The sequence below is a fragment of the Poromitra crassiceps genome (genome assembly GCF_964638095.1).
Source record: "Poromitra crassiceps genome assembly, chromosome: 14".
NCBI lineage: Eukaryota > Metazoa > Chordata > Actinopteri > Beryciformes > Melamphaidae > Poromitra > Poromitra crassiceps.
Window position 1 is genome coordinate 19,507,789 of NC_139633.1, and position 17,114 is coordinate 19,524,902.

Genomic DNA, 17,114 nt, shown 5'->3' on the forward strand with positions numbered 1-17,114 from the left:
GGTTCACATTCCAAACCTGAGGCTATATGTATTGTGCAGAAACTTCTGCAACACCATTGAACATTTATTCTCTTGACATCACTGATCAGTCTTGTCACAATGCCTCCTCGTGTGTGTGTGTGTGCATGCGTGCGCCCTTATGACATCATCATTGATGACATCACTGATGACATCACATTAGCTAATTAGCCTAATAATAAAAAGATCCGGCCTATCGCACGTAAAACGGCATACACTGTGGCTGTGACTGAACACAGAGCCTATGGGCAAATATTTGACATGTCATTGATTTATGACATGTCGGTATTGTTTACCCCTCAATGTTCAGTTTATACAAATTTGCATCTGATTATGAATCATTTGAATTTGATTATGCTAATTGTATAATGTAATAATGGCATGGATAATGTAATGTTGGAACAGGTTGTACCATAGATTTAAAGTAGATTCTTGAAAAGAATGAGACAAGATGACAGCATAACGTTGCAGCCTGTGCATCGTGGATGGGTGATAATGAGTTTAATTGCGTGCCTAATGTTGCCTGCAAAATCAGTTCGGTCTATTTACTATTTACAAAAAAATATGTTTGTGAACTGACCATATAAGAGCAGTTTCACAAGTGCAATCAGAGCAACACTAACCGACTTGAAGGATACCGGTAAGCTTGCCAACACCTGCATAATATGTAAAGCTATAACTAGAACGTGTGACAAGCAGTGATGCAATATGTTGATACTGTATGAGGCAGATTTGATTAGAATTGAGTGCTCACCCATGGATTCAACAATGTTTAATTGCTTTGGTAGAAATGGATTTGACAGCAATTTAGAGTAGCTTTTCCATCTGACATTCTTTGTACCAAAGCCAATATATTTAGGAGCATTAATACACTGATGTGATGTGATGTGATGTGATGTGATGTGATGTAGGGACCAAAGTGAAGACACTCGACTTAGCAGAGAGGAAGATCACTTGCTTGAGACTTGACTTTGACTTGTACTGTAATGACTTCAGTGAATACATTTAATTATTTTATGGATACTATCCTTCAGATAACTTAAAAGGTTTGGAGTCTTCTCAGTGTGTGTCCGAGTGTTTTTGTGAACCTAGTAAGAAGTTGCTGCCTGCTATCGATCTTCTTGGAGGTACTGACTGAACAGCCATTTTAACATTGGTTCTCTAACCATATATTGATATATCTCTTACCTTTCTAGCAGTTACTGCTCTACATGTGTCTATATTCTGCCTGTGGATAGATATGTAAATTGATGTTAACTTTCTCTCGGACAAAATCAAACTTATTTTGTGAATATGTAGTCTTCTATGAATATACGTGACCATTTCACCTACCTCAAACCACTTTCAGAGATCGTGTTTAGCATCCATAAGTGTTTTTCCAGGCGGTTGAGGTTGTGACTGAGCCAGTCTCCCAGGACCCTGGGAGTGTTGTGCTGTGCATTAGCAGCGACAGCTGCCCTTGAGGATGGCCCCTGATGGAACTGACAGGCGATGCAGTCATGGGGAACAATGTCTATCCGATGGCTTCATACACTCCCACAGACACGGTCAGCTCACTCTCAGAAGAACTCAGCAGTCTGCTCTTAATTGTTGCCACAACCTTGCTGACACTAACCAGACTTGGGTCAATGTGGCTGGGGGTCTATGGACTTGGGTCATAAAATTAGCTAATATCTGCAACTCTCTTGGAGCTCATGCGAAATGTAATTCAGATACAAACACACTGTCACATTTCCCATGTTAAATAGTGTAAAATTGGTTGTCCAATTACTAAAATGAGTGGCAAATGGCAAAATCGTTTCCAGATGTTTGCGAGAAGCAGCCCCATGGGCCTTTTTCACCAGCAGCCATGTTGTGTCTAAAAGGCAGGAAGTAACACAGGCGCAAGCAAACATTAACGAGGGTTTCCAACTTCCAATCCATTTAGGTGTTCCAGTGCCGGGAGCCCTCGTTAATGTTTTGCTTGCACCCGTGTTACTTCCTGTCTTTTAGACACAAAATGGCTGAGGTGAAAAAGGCTAATGGCCTGCGATCAGTTTTGCCAGAACATTGTCTCTGGCTTTTATAGTAAACCATCTGAGTGCACATGTTCTTTATCAGCATCACACAAACACTGCTACAGGTTGCTGTTTTGGATCGTTGCATAATTCATCATCTCTTTCTCGCCCTGTGTGACAACATGGTGTTTGTGTTCACTCATGTGCCATGCCAATGAAACCATGGAGATGCACACTGCTAAATTCCATGATTAATTTATTAGTGGTTGCATAAATCAGATTAGCCATGTGAGTAAAAAATATTTTCAGTGTTTCTGTTTAATGGCTAAAATGAAACAACTTGCATCATAAGATCTGCGGTTGAGGCTGTAGTGCCATCTTGTGTTCATACTGTAAGAGGAGAGGAGACCTTTTGAACAAGTTCAAACAATTCTTAAAGACCCTGGAAACCCAAAATAAATATGCATTTTTGGGCAGTTACGGTGCCGAGTAAACAAACTGGTGTCAAGATGCAATTTGATATGACACGGTTTAGAGATTCTATAGTTAACTATATTGCTTGTTTTGGAACTGGTAATAAAGCTATTGCACAGGTGGAATTTGGACTGAAGCTAGTCTGCTTCTCCCTGAAAATGTTAAAGATCTTAATGTACATATGGGACACCCAGAGCCTTGTCTAATCAACGTAAATCTCTCTACTTTTTAACTAATGTAATTTTGCAACGATTATATAACTCACATATTATCGAGTGCGGGCATTGCATTCTAAATATGTCACACCTGATTAAAATGGTTTGCCGGGCAGAGGCACTCTCCTCTGTTGAGGGCTCTTGTGAAGGATGTCGATGGAAAAGCATTAATTTCAATCACTGCTACCTGCTCCTCTCTGCAGCAAAGTGCCTGAAAGCAGCAAGCAAATGCAGGCCTCAAGTATCATTCACTCTGTACTCGTATCGCACTATCAAACGGTTACCTAAGAAAGACAAATCAGAATAGTGGGTAAGCAGCACTTCATTACCATTTCAACATCAAATCACAATGACACGATGATGAAAGCTCTCAACCAAATTGAACCTGATCATAAAAATGCATTCCTTAAATTTGCTGTTAGGCTCCCTACAAAGTGTTTTTCTTCTCACCATTAATCATGTGTTGCTTGTGCTATGTGATTGCATTTTCACACTCAGGAAGACTCGGAAGACTTGAGCTTCTAAAGGTAAAAGAGTTTATTACAAGCTTGCAAGTAATGGCACAATCTCATCTGAAGTCAGAGGAAAAATGCCCCGAACAATGTTTCACCTACAGTTAAGTCATAGTACATACTGTAGCTCCCTGAGTGTTCATCTCAATAGATTTCCATCACAGCCTACCATTGTTTTTACTCTTGATCTCTTCAATCTCATCTATATATATACAATTGAGTATGTGGACTTTGTCTGTCTGTTTATTTCAAGTTCTGTGTTTGGCCACAGCTCTGCCGTTTTACATACTGTAACGTTCCTGATACTTCACGAGGCAGAGGCTTCTTGCTGGTACAGGTTCTTTATTCACAGTTATTCATATTCACAACTCTCCGCTGTTGTCATGCTCATAGATAGCAGCTTCCCCCTAGGCAGTGCGCGGAGACTGATCCGCATGCTCAGTCTCCGTCAGGAAGTGGTCCCACAGCATAGTGCGCCCCAACATAACACTCCCCCACACAGTTCCTATCTGTAGTGGAGACACTACCATTGCTCACCACTATGTGTGTACTGCTGATTCGCTACATACTCCCCGCCCAACAATAAGGTCAACGCCCACGTTGACACCACATCACACCTCCCCTGTACCAACACTCCCAGCATCTTTTTTCTTTTTAACAGTTCTTTGTTTTTTAACCACATTTTTATGTTTCCATCTCAGGCTTTTCCCACGTCTCCTCCCCACAATATCTCATGCCATACACATCATTCACTTTACATTATAACACTTCCAACCACCATCTCCTCCTTTTTTTTTTTTTTTTTTTAGTACAACTCGAAGTTGCTCAAATGTCCTGGAGCCCTTGGCTCTCTCCGTGGCCGTGTTAGTCTCTGTGAATCTGCCGGTGGGCCTGACCCCACCTGCAGTGTCTCTGGTGCTTCAAGTCTCTGAGTGGGGCCCGCCCGGTCATGGCCGGACGCCCCTCTCTGTGGAAACAGATTCCTTCTTTCACTCTGTCTAAGTGAAACCGCTGGGCGGCCGAGATCTGGGGGAAGGGTGCACCCCCCCCGGTATGGGGCCAACCTGTCTCTGTGGAGTACCTTCTTGCCACCAAGTGGCATCTGCACTCGGTACACCACCTCCCCCATTCTCTCCATCACCCTGCATGGGCCTGTCCAGTGACAGTCCAGTTTAGGGCTACGCCCTTTTTTTCTCCGGGGTGTGTACACCCACACCAACTCCCCCCCCTGGAAATGGTTTCCCTTTGCCCTCACATCATAGTTCCTTTTTTGTTTCATGCCCGCTTTCTCTAGCTGGTCCCGAGCGAAGTTGTGAGCGGACTCTAATCGATCTTGTAGCCTCCTGGCGTACTCTCTCCCCGGGGGAGCGTCCAGTGCATCCGGTGGCTTGCCGAACGCCATTTCTGCTGGTGTCCGCAGTTCTCGACCTAACATGAGCAGGGCGGGTGTGCAGGAGGTGGACTCGTGTGTTGCGGATCTGTAGGCCATGAGGATGAGAGGCAGGTGCGTGTCCCAGTCTCTCTGGTGCTCCTCCGTGAGGATGGCCAACTGCTTTTTCAGTGTCCTATTGAATCTTTCTACTAGGCCATCGCTCTGGGGGTGCAATGCTGTGGTCCGTGTCTTTCTAATGTTCAGTTTCTCGCACATGGTGGCGAACACTCGTGACTCGAAGTTTCTTCCTTGGTCACTGTGTAGGGTCTCTGGTGCTCCGAACCTACTGAACATGCCTGTGACTAGTGCGTCGACCACCGTCCCCGCCTCCTGGTCGGGCAGCGCGTATGCCTCTGGCCATTTTGTAAAGTAGTCCATAGCTACTAGGACGTATCGATTTCCACTCTCTGAGCGTGGAAACGGCCCCATCACGTCTACCCCTACCCTCTCCATGGGGGCTCCTGCTGCTAGCTGTTGGAGCGGGGCGCGAGACTGGTCTAATGGCCCTTTGTACGCCGCGCAGAGGTCGCAGCGCCGACAGAAGTCCTGTACGTCTCTCCTCATCCTCCCCCAATAAAAGCCTTGTCTGATGCGACGGAGGGTTTTGCTCACCCCAAAGTGGCCCGCCCCTACTGTCCCATGGCAGCTCCTGCACACCTCATCTCTCAGTGTCGTTGGCACTACTTTTCGCCACTTGTTTTCTCCCGTTGCTGGCTCTTTCCAGCACTTCATCAGCACTCCACTGTTCAATCTCAGGGTGTCAAACCCTGCCCACAGCCCTTTGGTTGTGTCGGTGGCCCCCGCCACCTCCTCCCATTGCGGCTTCTGGCCCGCTTCTACCCACTGCAGCACTGGTGACAGCTCCCTGTCGTTTTCCTGGTGGCCCTTCCAATCTGCTGCTTCTGCCATCCGCAGTGTCTTGCACACTGGCCCATCTCCCGTGTGGTTACGGCAGACTCTAGCGTCTTCTTGGAGCTCTCTCTCTCTCCCCTCTCTCTTCTCACAGTACACACACCCCCTTTCCGCGCAGGGTCGTCGTGACAGGGCATCTGCATTTACGTGGTGTCTCCCTGCTCTGTGCTCTATGGTGAAGTTATAGTCCGCCATTCTCTCTAACCAGCGGCACACCTGTCCCTCCGGCTCCCGGAAGGACCATAACCACTGCAGCGCTGAGTGGTCGGTCCGTATGGTGAACTGAGGCTGTCCCAGGAGGTAGTATCTAAAGTGTCTCAGTGCTTCTACGACTGCTAGGAGCTCCCGGCGTGTGACGCAGTAGTTTCTTTCTGTCTTATCAAACGTCTTACTGAAATACCCCACCACCTGCTCCCCCTCCGGCCCTGCCTGGGACAGCACGGCCCCCATACCTCCATTGCTGGCATCAGTGTCTAGTAGGAACGGCAGTGCGGGGTCTGGTGCTCTAAGCACGGGGGTCTCGGTCAGCGCTTTCTTGAGGGTTTCGAACGCTAGGTGGCATTTTGCTGTCCAGTCGAAGTCTGTGTTCTTTTCTTTAAGCCGGAACAGTGGCTCTGCGATGTCAGAAAATCCTTTTACAAACTTCCTGTAGTAGGATGCTAACCCTACGAAGCTCTCGAGTTCACTTTTGTCTCTGGGGGTGGGCCATTCTGAGACTGCCCGTGTTTTTTCCTCTAGAGTGCGGATGCCCCCCTCGCCGATGCCATGTCCCAAGAACTCTACCCTCTTCTTCAGGAAGTGGCACTTATCTGGGTGTAGCTTTAGACCCGCCGCTGCTATTTTCTGTAGGACCTTTCGTAATGCTCCCACCGCTGCCTGAAACGAGCCCCCGTGTGTCAAGATGTCATCTAAGTATACGACGCATTCTGTTTGGGGAATGTCCCCCAGCAGTTTCTCCATTAACCGCTCGAACGTTGCGGGTGCGTTACACAGCCCGAAACTGAGTACTCGAAACTGCCACAGTCCTCTCTCGGTGCGGAAGGCGGTCTTTGGCTTGGCATCGTCGCAGAGGGGCACCTGCCAGTACCCACTGCGGAGGTCTAGGGAGGAGAACCAGGCTGACTCCCCCACTATGTCTAGTAGCTCCTCGATGACGGGCATCGGGTACGCGTCTTTTTTTGTCACTTTGTTCAACCCTCTATAGTCTACGCAAAATCGCATCTTTGCGCTATTTTTCTTTTTTACCAGCACTACTCCCGATGCCCATGGGCTCTCTGACGGCTCGATGATCCCTGCCCTCAGCATGTTTTCTACAGCTTCGTTCGCTATATCTCTTCTTGCTGCTGGAATTCGACGGGGATATGATCTGATGGGCCGCGCCCCTTCAGTGTCTATTTGGTGTTCTACCAGGTGAGTGCAGCCTAGTTCATCGTCCGTCATCGCGAAAATGTCTTTGTACTCTTCTAGTACTCTCCACAGTTCGTCGCTCTGTTGTGGTTCTAACCCCTCGCTCTGACGTTGGTGTAGTGTCCTGAGCATTTCTAACCTCTCTCTCTCTCCCTCTGCCTGTTGCATTGGCTGAGGGCAAGTGTTTGGAGGTGGGCTAGGGGCGTGGTTTTGGGGGGGGGCTGGGCCTGCTCGGTGGGGTTCATGCTCTACGGTGACGCGGTACACGGTGATGTTGTTAACGTTAGGCCGTTCCCTTGGAACGGTGGGCGGGTGGCTCATTTGGACTACCGCTCCTTCTGCAAATGTCAATGTGCTTTTTCCTAGGTCTACTGTGCATTTGTTCATCGTTAAGTAGTCTTCCCCCAGGATGCAAGGCCCCGCCATTTCTACCACCCACACCGGAAAGTCCACTGTCTGTCCCCCCACTGTTATCATTACGTGTCCCCTCCCCCTCATTGGCATTAACTCACCGGACACTGTTCTTAGCAGCTGTGCTGCTGGCTGCTCCAGGCGCATCCCCTCGGGCATCATGTTGACGTTCACCAGCGTCGCCGTACACCCCGTGTCCACCAGGGCGGCGCAGTATCTCCCCTGTAGGTAGGCTGGAACATGGCAGCCGTTCATCGCGCGCGGCCCGCTCTGCATGTTGACAGCTCCGGCGATGTCGTCTACTTCGGGGCACGGCGGAGCCCCACCTCTCTGTTGCTGTCGGTGGGCTCCCTCCTGCGACGCTGTGGCTACGGGGACTGTGGCATCGTAGACCCGTCTCGCCCCATCTGGACGGGCCCCGTACCGTTTCCCTGGTTCCACGTTCTCCGGCGGCAGTCTGCTTCCCGATGACCGGGACGCCCACATCCCCAGCAGATCATGCTCCCTCTAGCCCAGCTGTTGTTCCGCTGGGTGGGCTGTCGAGCGGGGTTGGGCTGCAGGGTCGCTCTGCGGAGCAGTTGTTCTTTGAGCTGTTGTACTGACTCGGACAGTTCTTTCACCATGTTGCCTTGTTCTGCCAAAGCCGTCTTCCACGCTGGCTCTTCTTGTATCGGGCTTTCCGCTGCCATTCTCACTACGGGGACAGCTCTCCCCTCTTCGCTGTTCATGGCCCAGCCCTCTACTGTCTCTCTTTCAAACGCCAGCTCTAGCGCTATTTCTAGTGTCTTTGGCCGTTGCAGCATTACTTGCTCTCGTAGCCCTCGCGGCGCGATAGCCTGGACGAAGTAGTTTCGGGCTAGCTCGTCCAGTGCTTCTGGCGGCAGCCGGCTGTATACACGCCGGCTGAGGATCTCAATGTCTGTGGCTAGCGCCCGCAGCGACTCCCCTGGTCATCTACGCCTGTTACACAGTTCTGCGACCATAATGCCTTCTTCTTTGCATCGTCCGAAACGCCTCCTCAGGGCCGCCATCACCACGTCTAAGTCTTTGGTATCTGCCATTGCTGCTACACATGTTATAGCTTCACCCTCGAGTGACATTACCAGATGACTGGCTCTCTCTCCCCTCGACCAGCCATTCATTTCCGCTGCTACGTTGAACATTGTGCAATATGGCTCCCATTCGCCTTTACCGTTGAATTTTGGCGGGGTGATTTCCTTTCTTCCTCGCCGCCCGCCGTCCTTCGTCTCCTCGACCCGTGTCCCGTCTTTGTCTCCGGTTCTCCCGCTAGCTTCACCGGGCTGTGGCACAGCCTCCATGGCTACAGCGGTGTTGTCAACCCGCTCGATCTTCACTCTCACCGGCCTCGGCTCTTCCGCTCTCTCCGCCGCCTCGTTAGCTTGCCTGCTAGCTCCCTTGGGCTGCGGGTTAGCTTCCGTGGCTACGGTGCTAGCTCTGTCTGGCTCGGATTTTATTTTCACCAACCCCAGGCTTTCTGTTGTTTTTCTTTCTTGGATCCCTGTGGTAGCAGCTGCGTCTACCCAGACATCATCCTCCTCGGCCGGCTGGTAGTCTACCGCGTCTACCCAGACATCATCCTCCTCGGCCGGCTGGTAGTCTGCCCCGGCTCTCGCCTCTCCCGCCTCTCGGTTGAGCCTTTGCTTCTCTTTCTTCAGGAACTTGTTAACCATCTTGCCGATTCTGGAGGTAATTCACCGTTTTAAACTTCTGACGCCAATGTAACGTTCCTGATACTTCACGAGGCAGAGGCTTCTTGCTGGTACAGGTTCTTTATTCACAGTTATTCATATTCACAACTCTCCGCTGTTGTCATGCTCATAGATAGCAGCTTCCCCCTAGGCAGTGCGCGGAGACTGATCCGCATGCTCAGTCTCCGTCAGGAAGTGGTCCCACAGCATAGTGCTCCCCAACATAACACTCCCCCACACAGTTCCTATCTGTAGTGGAGACACTACCATTGCTCACCACTATGTGTGTACTGCTGATTCGCTACAATACGATCGGGCTGAAACCTTCAGGGTGTGTAAAGGGCACCTGTGCAGGTGACCTGACGGAGCCAGATCTTCTAATTAGGCTAATTAGCTAATGATGTGATGTCATCAGTGATGATGTCATAAGGACACACACACACACACACACACACACACACACACACACACACACACACACAACCTGAGATCATCCTCAGGTTGTGCCTCAGGGAGGCATTGTGACAAGACTGATCAGTGATGTTACACACACACACAAGGAGGCACTGTGACAAGACTGATCAGTGATGCCATAGGGGGGCGTGCACACACACACACACAGATGTCATCAGTGATATCATGAGGCACACACACACAAGGAGGCATTGTGACATCACTGATGCGATAACATTAGTGAGCAACACACACACGCGTGTGCGCCAATAAGGCAGGCGAGGCCGAACTAGTTATTCAAATGTCCCCCCCATCTTATTTATATCTCAAGAGAGCTGATCGCAAATTGGTCATCAACATATCCATAAACCCATATCTCAGCTCAGCTGCTTTAGTAGCCAAGACTGACCGTATACGTGTCAGAAGAGGTGTTAAGTGTGGAATTCAACCCAGCTGTTCAATATGCATCTCTTTTATTTTTCAAATTAGCATAATAGCATCATGGAATAATATACACTATTGAGTTCATAAATATTTAAATGAAAAGTGGAAACCTCCAAAGTTGCATAAAGATGAGACATTTACCAATACACATTACACAGGACATGATCAGTGACAGTCCCTTGTGCCAAAATCCAAGGTGATCCAATTCAGATGTTAAGAGTGATGCACTACCCCACCAATGGAGACCATAGAGCAGGGTTTGGTGTGTGTCACTGCGGTTATCAAGTGGGCTCCTCCCATCACAGAGGTTTCACTGAATTAGCCCCACAACTCCTACAGGAGACTCAACAGCTATTTCTGATTTCAATAGGAATTAATAACAAGTCAGACTACCAACACTGCTTAGAAAAGGTTAATTTATTGAACGGAATTTGGACAGGAAATGGCAGATGAAATGTATTAAGATGACAATTGCGTACCCTAAAAGGTCAATCTACCAAATTCTGATGTCAATCAGTAAGTGGTAATGTACTCGAAGCATGTAAAAATAGCAGCATGTCATAATTATCAAATCTTGAGAACTGACTAACTTCAGGCTGAATATGTAGGTGGGTACAAGGCAGATAAATGGGTTTCAATTTGTTTTGGTCTTTATACTGTTTTTTGTACAATGTTTTTTTTCTGATCGTGAAATGGAATAAGATCATGGTAATTTCAGTCGTTTAGAGCAATTGTGTTAGTGCTATGCAAAACATGTTCAGTGGTGCTGCTATATCATTAGCTCTAAACAATGTGTTTGAAAAAAAATGCAAATGTGATCAGCAATTGAAATAACCACATGGTGACAAACTGTAGACAGATAGATACCTATCCATGCAAGCACCGCAGTTTACCAACAATAGTGAAACAAGAAACACACATTAGACTTGATGGAATACAATTCAAACCCCCTCCAGCGACAGTGTTAGCACCATTCTAAATATACGACGAAGCTGACTGCATAACAATGAAACAAAGTTCAGAAGAAAAATAATTAAATACGATGTAATGAAATGCACAGCGAGCAGTCATACAACTTAAAAACAGAATCATCAAAACAAATGCTTCTCTTCCTTCGAGGGTTTGCATTCGAAAAATATTCACTCTCAAATATTACATACTGTAGAATACCAGTTAAATTAATGTGTGCATAGTATGAGACGGATGTTCTGTTAAAGAAACACTCCACCGATTTTCAACCAGCTTTGTATCATTACAGAATCAGTAGTATATCCGAAAACTGTAAAGTTATGTCATTCCTGCACAAATGACATCACTGGTCCACAACTGAACTCAAATCAACTCTCAATAACTGTCAAACTAAATGAATGATTGCAAAACTGTTTACAGTTTTCACATATACTATACTGATTTTGTAGGCTCGCTTGCCAGACTCTCTCCCTACAACGGGGGAGAGTCTGGCTGTACTGGCTGGCACTCTGGTATAGCGGGGGGAAAAGGCTGTTTACGTTCACATTTATCCACCGAAAGTAACAAGCGGGCACAATACAGATCCAATCATTTCCAGCATATAGCAACAAGCTAGCAGTGTGGATGATGTTGTTTCACAGCGGCGCAGGCATTTGAGATAGACAGATTCGTCACAGAGGGAGCGGAAAGGAAATCCATATATGGGCGCACCCGGTCAGCCAGAGCGGGTCGGAGCCAATGGCAGAGCTTGCAGGCAGCGGAAAGAGACTGGCTGAAATGGACGGCTCCAATGGGAGAGCTTATGCCAGCAGCCTGTTTCCATGCAGCCAGACTTCTCTCCCGGCAGGGAGGGAAGTCTGGCAAGACTACTGCTTTTGCAATGATACAAAGCTGGTTGAAAATTGGCAGAATGTTCCATTAACAACTCAGAATGTAAATACTGTATGTGATTGTTACATAAATGTATATTGATCTCATGATCTGTTTTTTTTTTGCATACACAAATAAGCATTTGATTCTTGATAAGGTAACTGTAGGGAAAAGAAACAAGTTAGAACACACTTTACCTTAAATAATCACTGATGCAATATAATTAATCACCAATTTAAAAAAGGATAGAAAGATTTGACATTGACTTTATATATACATATTTGAAAGATACATAAATCAACCATTGCTTAACGCCAGAACTGTGCTGTAATGAGTGAATTAAATAAACGGATAGTTCCTGAACCAACAGTAGTATTTTGGGAGCTGGGACTAAATAAGACACTTCTTACACTCAACCAAAACTTAAAGGAACTATTTGCCACTTTTGAACCTCATCTCTGACTACTGAGGGTTTCAAACTTCCATGATTGGAATTTGGAAACCCTCATTAGTGTTTTGCTTGCCAGGTGTTTACCCCGCCTTTTCGACACAAAATGGCCCCCATGAAAAGGGTCTATTGTATTTATAAATTGTTGTGGATGCATGGACAGTTGGATCAGAGCCTTAATGAGCCATACCAGTTGGTGGGGGCGGAGCTTCTGTCAGTAAATGAACCGGGAGCTCTCGATGCAGGCAACATGGAGGGAAGGTAAAGCAAACATCTGCATATCTTACCAATATTGTAATGATACAAAGCTGGTTTAAAAGTGGCAAATGTTTTGCTTTAAGAAATTAAAGTTATAATTCAGTAGCTTGTAAAAAAATATATTTCCTTTTACATTATTACCCCTGGTTCTATTACCTTTCTCAATACTAACTTATCATTTAATGTTTCCATTCTGTCTTAACTGTGTAGAGTTGGTTTTGATAAAGCATGCCGTTAACAAAAACACTGAAGTGGGGTCAGCGTTCCAAATTAGCACCAGCCACCAGCCAAAATGCTGGTATAATATGCAAGTGGCTGATCACCAGCAAAACTAAACAATGGTAATCTATTGAGTGGCTGGTCAAATTTGAACATTCACAGTAGCCATTTGGCCGGTGGACAAAAAATAATAATTTTGGACCCTGTGTGGGGAAATGGGAAATTAACATGGAGACCAACTCTTGTTGAATGCATATGAATGGGCAAGTTAAAGACATGTGAGTGACAACAGGCATAGTGAGAGAAAATAACAAAGAAATTAATTAAAGGCAAGACATTTTTATTAAATGTCTCTGCCCAACTGCTGATTGGAGGAAGTCTACGAAATTAGATGTAGATATAGAAGGATAAAAGTACATCCTCGTTGCAAAAGGATCCAGACACTCCCTCATTGTGTGCGTTCAGCATGATTAGGTTTTGGTCAAACATTTCTAAGGCCTCCATATGAAAAGAATGAGATGAAGGGAAAGCCAGCACTCAAGAGGACTTGTGCTCTAGCATATAATAGCGATATATGATTCCCACAGCGACTGCAACAACAGCAGGCAACAACCATGTGGTCCAAGAGCTATGGAAAAAAGCAGAAAGGACTTTTTGGGCCAGGACAATTGAAAACAAAAAGACACAGCATCAATGATAACCATGATATGAATTTGATGACCTAATAATCATGACTGACCTGGACTCTCCTGACGAGGAATTACATACGTCCTGTAGGAGAACATGCACAAGGAACACAGGTTTAAAAAGAGATTTTGAGTTGGACACTTGATGAAAAACAATAATCTACCACCAAACTAGGGATGTCACGATAGTAGAATTTCTACTTCGATACCGATACCCAGGAAAATATCGATACTCGATACCATTTTCAACACCACGCAGCGAGATGACAACACATCAAGAGGCATAAAAAATGAACAAAGACAGATGGACAGACAGATGCATGCTTCTCCATAATCTAGGCCCAATAAAACTCATTAAAAACTTTGACCTTACACAGCAGATTACCCCTGCTCTAGTCATCAGCCTATCATAACACAGCAGATTACGCCTGCTTTAGTCATCAGAATACTTTGAACTTGTTGAAGCAAAAGATACCCACCAATGACAGGGAGGGACAAATCAGTGGTATGTTTGATTTTTCATTAAGAGAAAGCACTGTTGATATTGATACAGTTGCAAATGAGTATTGTATACGTTTCAAATTTTTAGTATTGATACTTATCGATACCTGTTGCAAATGAGTATTGTATCCGTTTCTAATTTTTAGTATTGACTTTTATCGATACTATCGATACTTTTGACAACCCTACACGAAACTAGCAAAAAACAAACAAACAAAGAGAAACGCTACATAGCAGACACAAATAACGGTATTACAATATACGTGCTTTATGTTCATCTAAAGCACTTGCGACTACAGTAAAGAAAAGGTGAGATATGTAAACGGGATAAATTATTAACACAAGTAAAATGGCGCTTACCTTGGAATTATCTTTTTTTCTGTCATCCTAAGAAGAAAAAAAATAATTATTAGCAGATTCACATTACTATCTTCACGCTATCTTTAATGTTACACAGGATTTTGATGTCATGTGACTGTGATCATAATTGCTGATCTACTTCTGAGTAATGCAACTGGCAATATGTTGTATCAATCAGACTCTACACAGCGTTCTAAAAATATCCAACCCCGGAGTTCAAAATGGACTGGATTGAGTTGTTTTGGAGAGAACAGATTGTTTTATCAATCTACACAAAATACTCCCCAATTTACAAGTGTAAACATGTCAACACATCTCATTGAAATATTCAACCCCATGTCATGCTACATTATTCTTGGATATGTCTGTGTCAGCTGTGTCAGCTTGGGACAGTTTGATAAGGCCACAGAATCTTTTGCCCCATGCTCTCTGTCTTCCACGTGTCATTTGGCAACTCTAGGCGTGGTTTCATTCTGGCCACACTGCCTAGAGAGTTGTAAAGTGCTGCACTGCCTGCCTGTTGTCCTTCTGGCAAGATCTCCCAGTGCAGCTAAGGAAGTCTATAGTGACTGGTGCACAAGTTTAGTTACAAAATACATGAATCAGTGTTGTTGGCACGGGCGGTTAACTGACGTAACAAGATGCTAATGATTAGGCACTTGACTTGATTCATCAAACTATGTTTAATTTAAAATGTTGGCTTATTAGTGAATTCCTGTCTTGCCTTTCCAAATCTTTGCCTCTAGCATTCTGTCAGTCCCTGAGAGAGGGCCTGAACGAGCGAAGGATATAACAAAATCAAGAGCGCTGAATCATCCCTCGGCTACACATTTTCTGCAGTTACGCAAGAAAACAATAAGCTTTTCACAGAGCCAAAGTATTTAAGCTAAGATTTTAAGTTACAACACAGCATACGCAAGTGGCAAATTACGAACAGCCACCAACCAAATGTTTTTGGCTGCTGACGTTTAATTTGTCTCCACTACCAGACACTCTGGCAAGTAACTAACCATCATTTGGAGGTCCGTCTATTCTAAAAAACATGTTGTTGGCTGGTAGAATTGTGAAAGAGTCTTATCAGTTTTGGCACTTACCAGCCACTGTGTTGAGAATGGTAGTCACTGGTTGCGAAAGTACAAGCTTAATTCTGTATGGTTCTGTTTTCTGTTTACACACAGGTCTTAATTTCTCTGCATTTACAAATTCCAACTACACCTCACATCACAACATGGTTCTAATACAGCCCTACAGCTGAGCACATGTATGTAACCTTTGATGTGTCCGTCTTTAACAATGTAAATGCTGTTTTTGATAGAGAAACGACTCTTTAGGAGCTAAAAGAGACCTGGCATTACCATATGAAGCTCGCCAATGTAGTACTGCTCGAGCATCTCTCTGGCATCTGTGGAATGGCCCACATCTTCAAAGCTCTCGGTGGCATCTGTACCCGCCTGCTCCAGCAAAACCTCCTCACCTCCTGGATGCTGAAACCACAGAATGGGACAAAGTTAGCTGGTTAATGACCTGACTCTACTCTTCCTCGTCATGTGCAATCAATACAGATGTCACTGCTTGGTTATCTTGCCTTTAAATTCAAGCATGGTTATCTCTGAAATATTCTCAGCAACAACTATGACACTTCTAGCGAACAGCAGGCTACCTCAAGAGTGGGAACCCACACAGTATAAGCAGTGTACAGTATAGTTTCTCTAATTAGCCAGCTATAACTGACCATGTCTTAACCTGTACAACCCCGAGGTAGAGATGGTAATGTCTTACCCGGGTCTATTTTAACAGTATTGTTGTGACGAAATGTTTAAATAATCCAAAGTTAGCACAGTCTGTCAGGGTGGGTAATACTAATACTATACGTTTCACGTCATTTCGAATTCCAGGGAATAGTCCCAGGGGCATTGATGTTACTACAGGTAAGGTAACCTAAACCTAAAAGGTCATTACAGCTGAGTTAACCTCAAAGGTTAACCAGAAAGGGCTCTTACCTCTTCAAGGAAACCCGTGACGTCATATACTTTATCGTGGATGATAAGCCATGTATCCTTGCTCATATTATGTGATCTTATTTCTTCGAGAGTGTAATATTTTACTCCACTTTCTATCGTTTCGCCGTTTTCTTCAACATTGGCGTTATTGGCAGATATATCCTCTGTGTTGATAAGGTTGTCGTTGATTTCCTCGTCCATCCTGACAGCCTGCAAGTCTCTCGTTGAGAAGCTAGTTAGCGTTAGCTTGTGTTAGCAGATATGTCCCCCAACGTCTATCAGTTTACCCAGTTTCAAATGCTAACATTACCCTGCTAACGCTAATGCTCGAAATTACACCGTAGTAGTAGGGCGACTTAACCTAAACAAACACCAATGTTAGCACAGATGCTAACGCTGGGTTGCGAAAAAGCCACCCTAACCGGTACATCATCAGACATGTGAAACGGGCCAATGACATTAGCATTATTTTGCCATCCAATGAAAACACGCCGAGTTCTCCAAATGACCAATGAAACAGAGCGATTCAGAGTGGTAACCAATAGAAATAGACCACTTGATGATCACGAGACTTCGTGTAGCATGCAAAGGCTGTCAACTCTGCGCTTTCATTGCGCATTCATGATTTTTTTTAAGGACAACAATAATAATATAATAGACTAATTAGCCTACATGGAAAGAGCGCGTTAGCTAATAATTCAGTTCAATTTTTGCCAAAGCAAACAGGGAAAATACAGTTTTTAACATACAAACAATGCTAACATTATAGTTCAAAAACATCAATCATGTCAACAAATTATGCATACAGCTATGCCACTG

The 17,114-nt window shown here is 45.3% G+C and overlaps 1 protein-coding gene across 1 annotated transcript; it reads right to left on the reverse strand.

Moving 5' to 3' along the window:
- Nucleotides 1–10,412: 10,412 nt before the first annotated feature.
- On the reverse strand, nucleotides 10,413–16,679 carry cyb5b (cytochrome b5 type B). The gene is made up of 5 exons (XM_083650930.1): nucleotides 16,296–16,679; nucleotides 15,651–15,779; nucleotides 14,296–14,322; nucleotides 13,488–13,519; nucleotides 10,413–13,376 (listed from the first exon to the last, which is right to left on the reverse strand). The coding sequence occupies exons 1-5, from the start codon at nucleotides 16,494–16,496 to the stop codon at nucleotides 13,286–13,288; spliced, it is 480 nt and encodes a 159-aa protein (XP_083507056.1). The 5' UTR covers nucleotides 16,497–16,679; the 3' UTR covers nucleotides 10,413–13,285.
- Between the last annotated feature and the right edge of the window lie 435 nt (nucleotides 16,680–17,114).

Bases quoted from the DNA above. Each gene is read 5' to 3' on its own strand.
- cyb5b (XM_083650930.1), bottom strand. From the start codon at position 16,496: ATGGACGAGGAAATCAACGACAACCTTATCAACACAGAGGATATATCT. The intron at 15,780-16,295 runs GTAAGAGCCCTT...CTGTGGTTTCAG, and splicing joins TCACGGGTTTCCTTGAAGAG to CATCCAGGAGGTGAGGAGGT. The intron at 14,323-15,650 runs GTAATGCCAGGT...TTTTCTTCTTAG, and splicing joins ACATTGGCGAGCTTCATATG to GATGACAGAAAAAAAGATAA.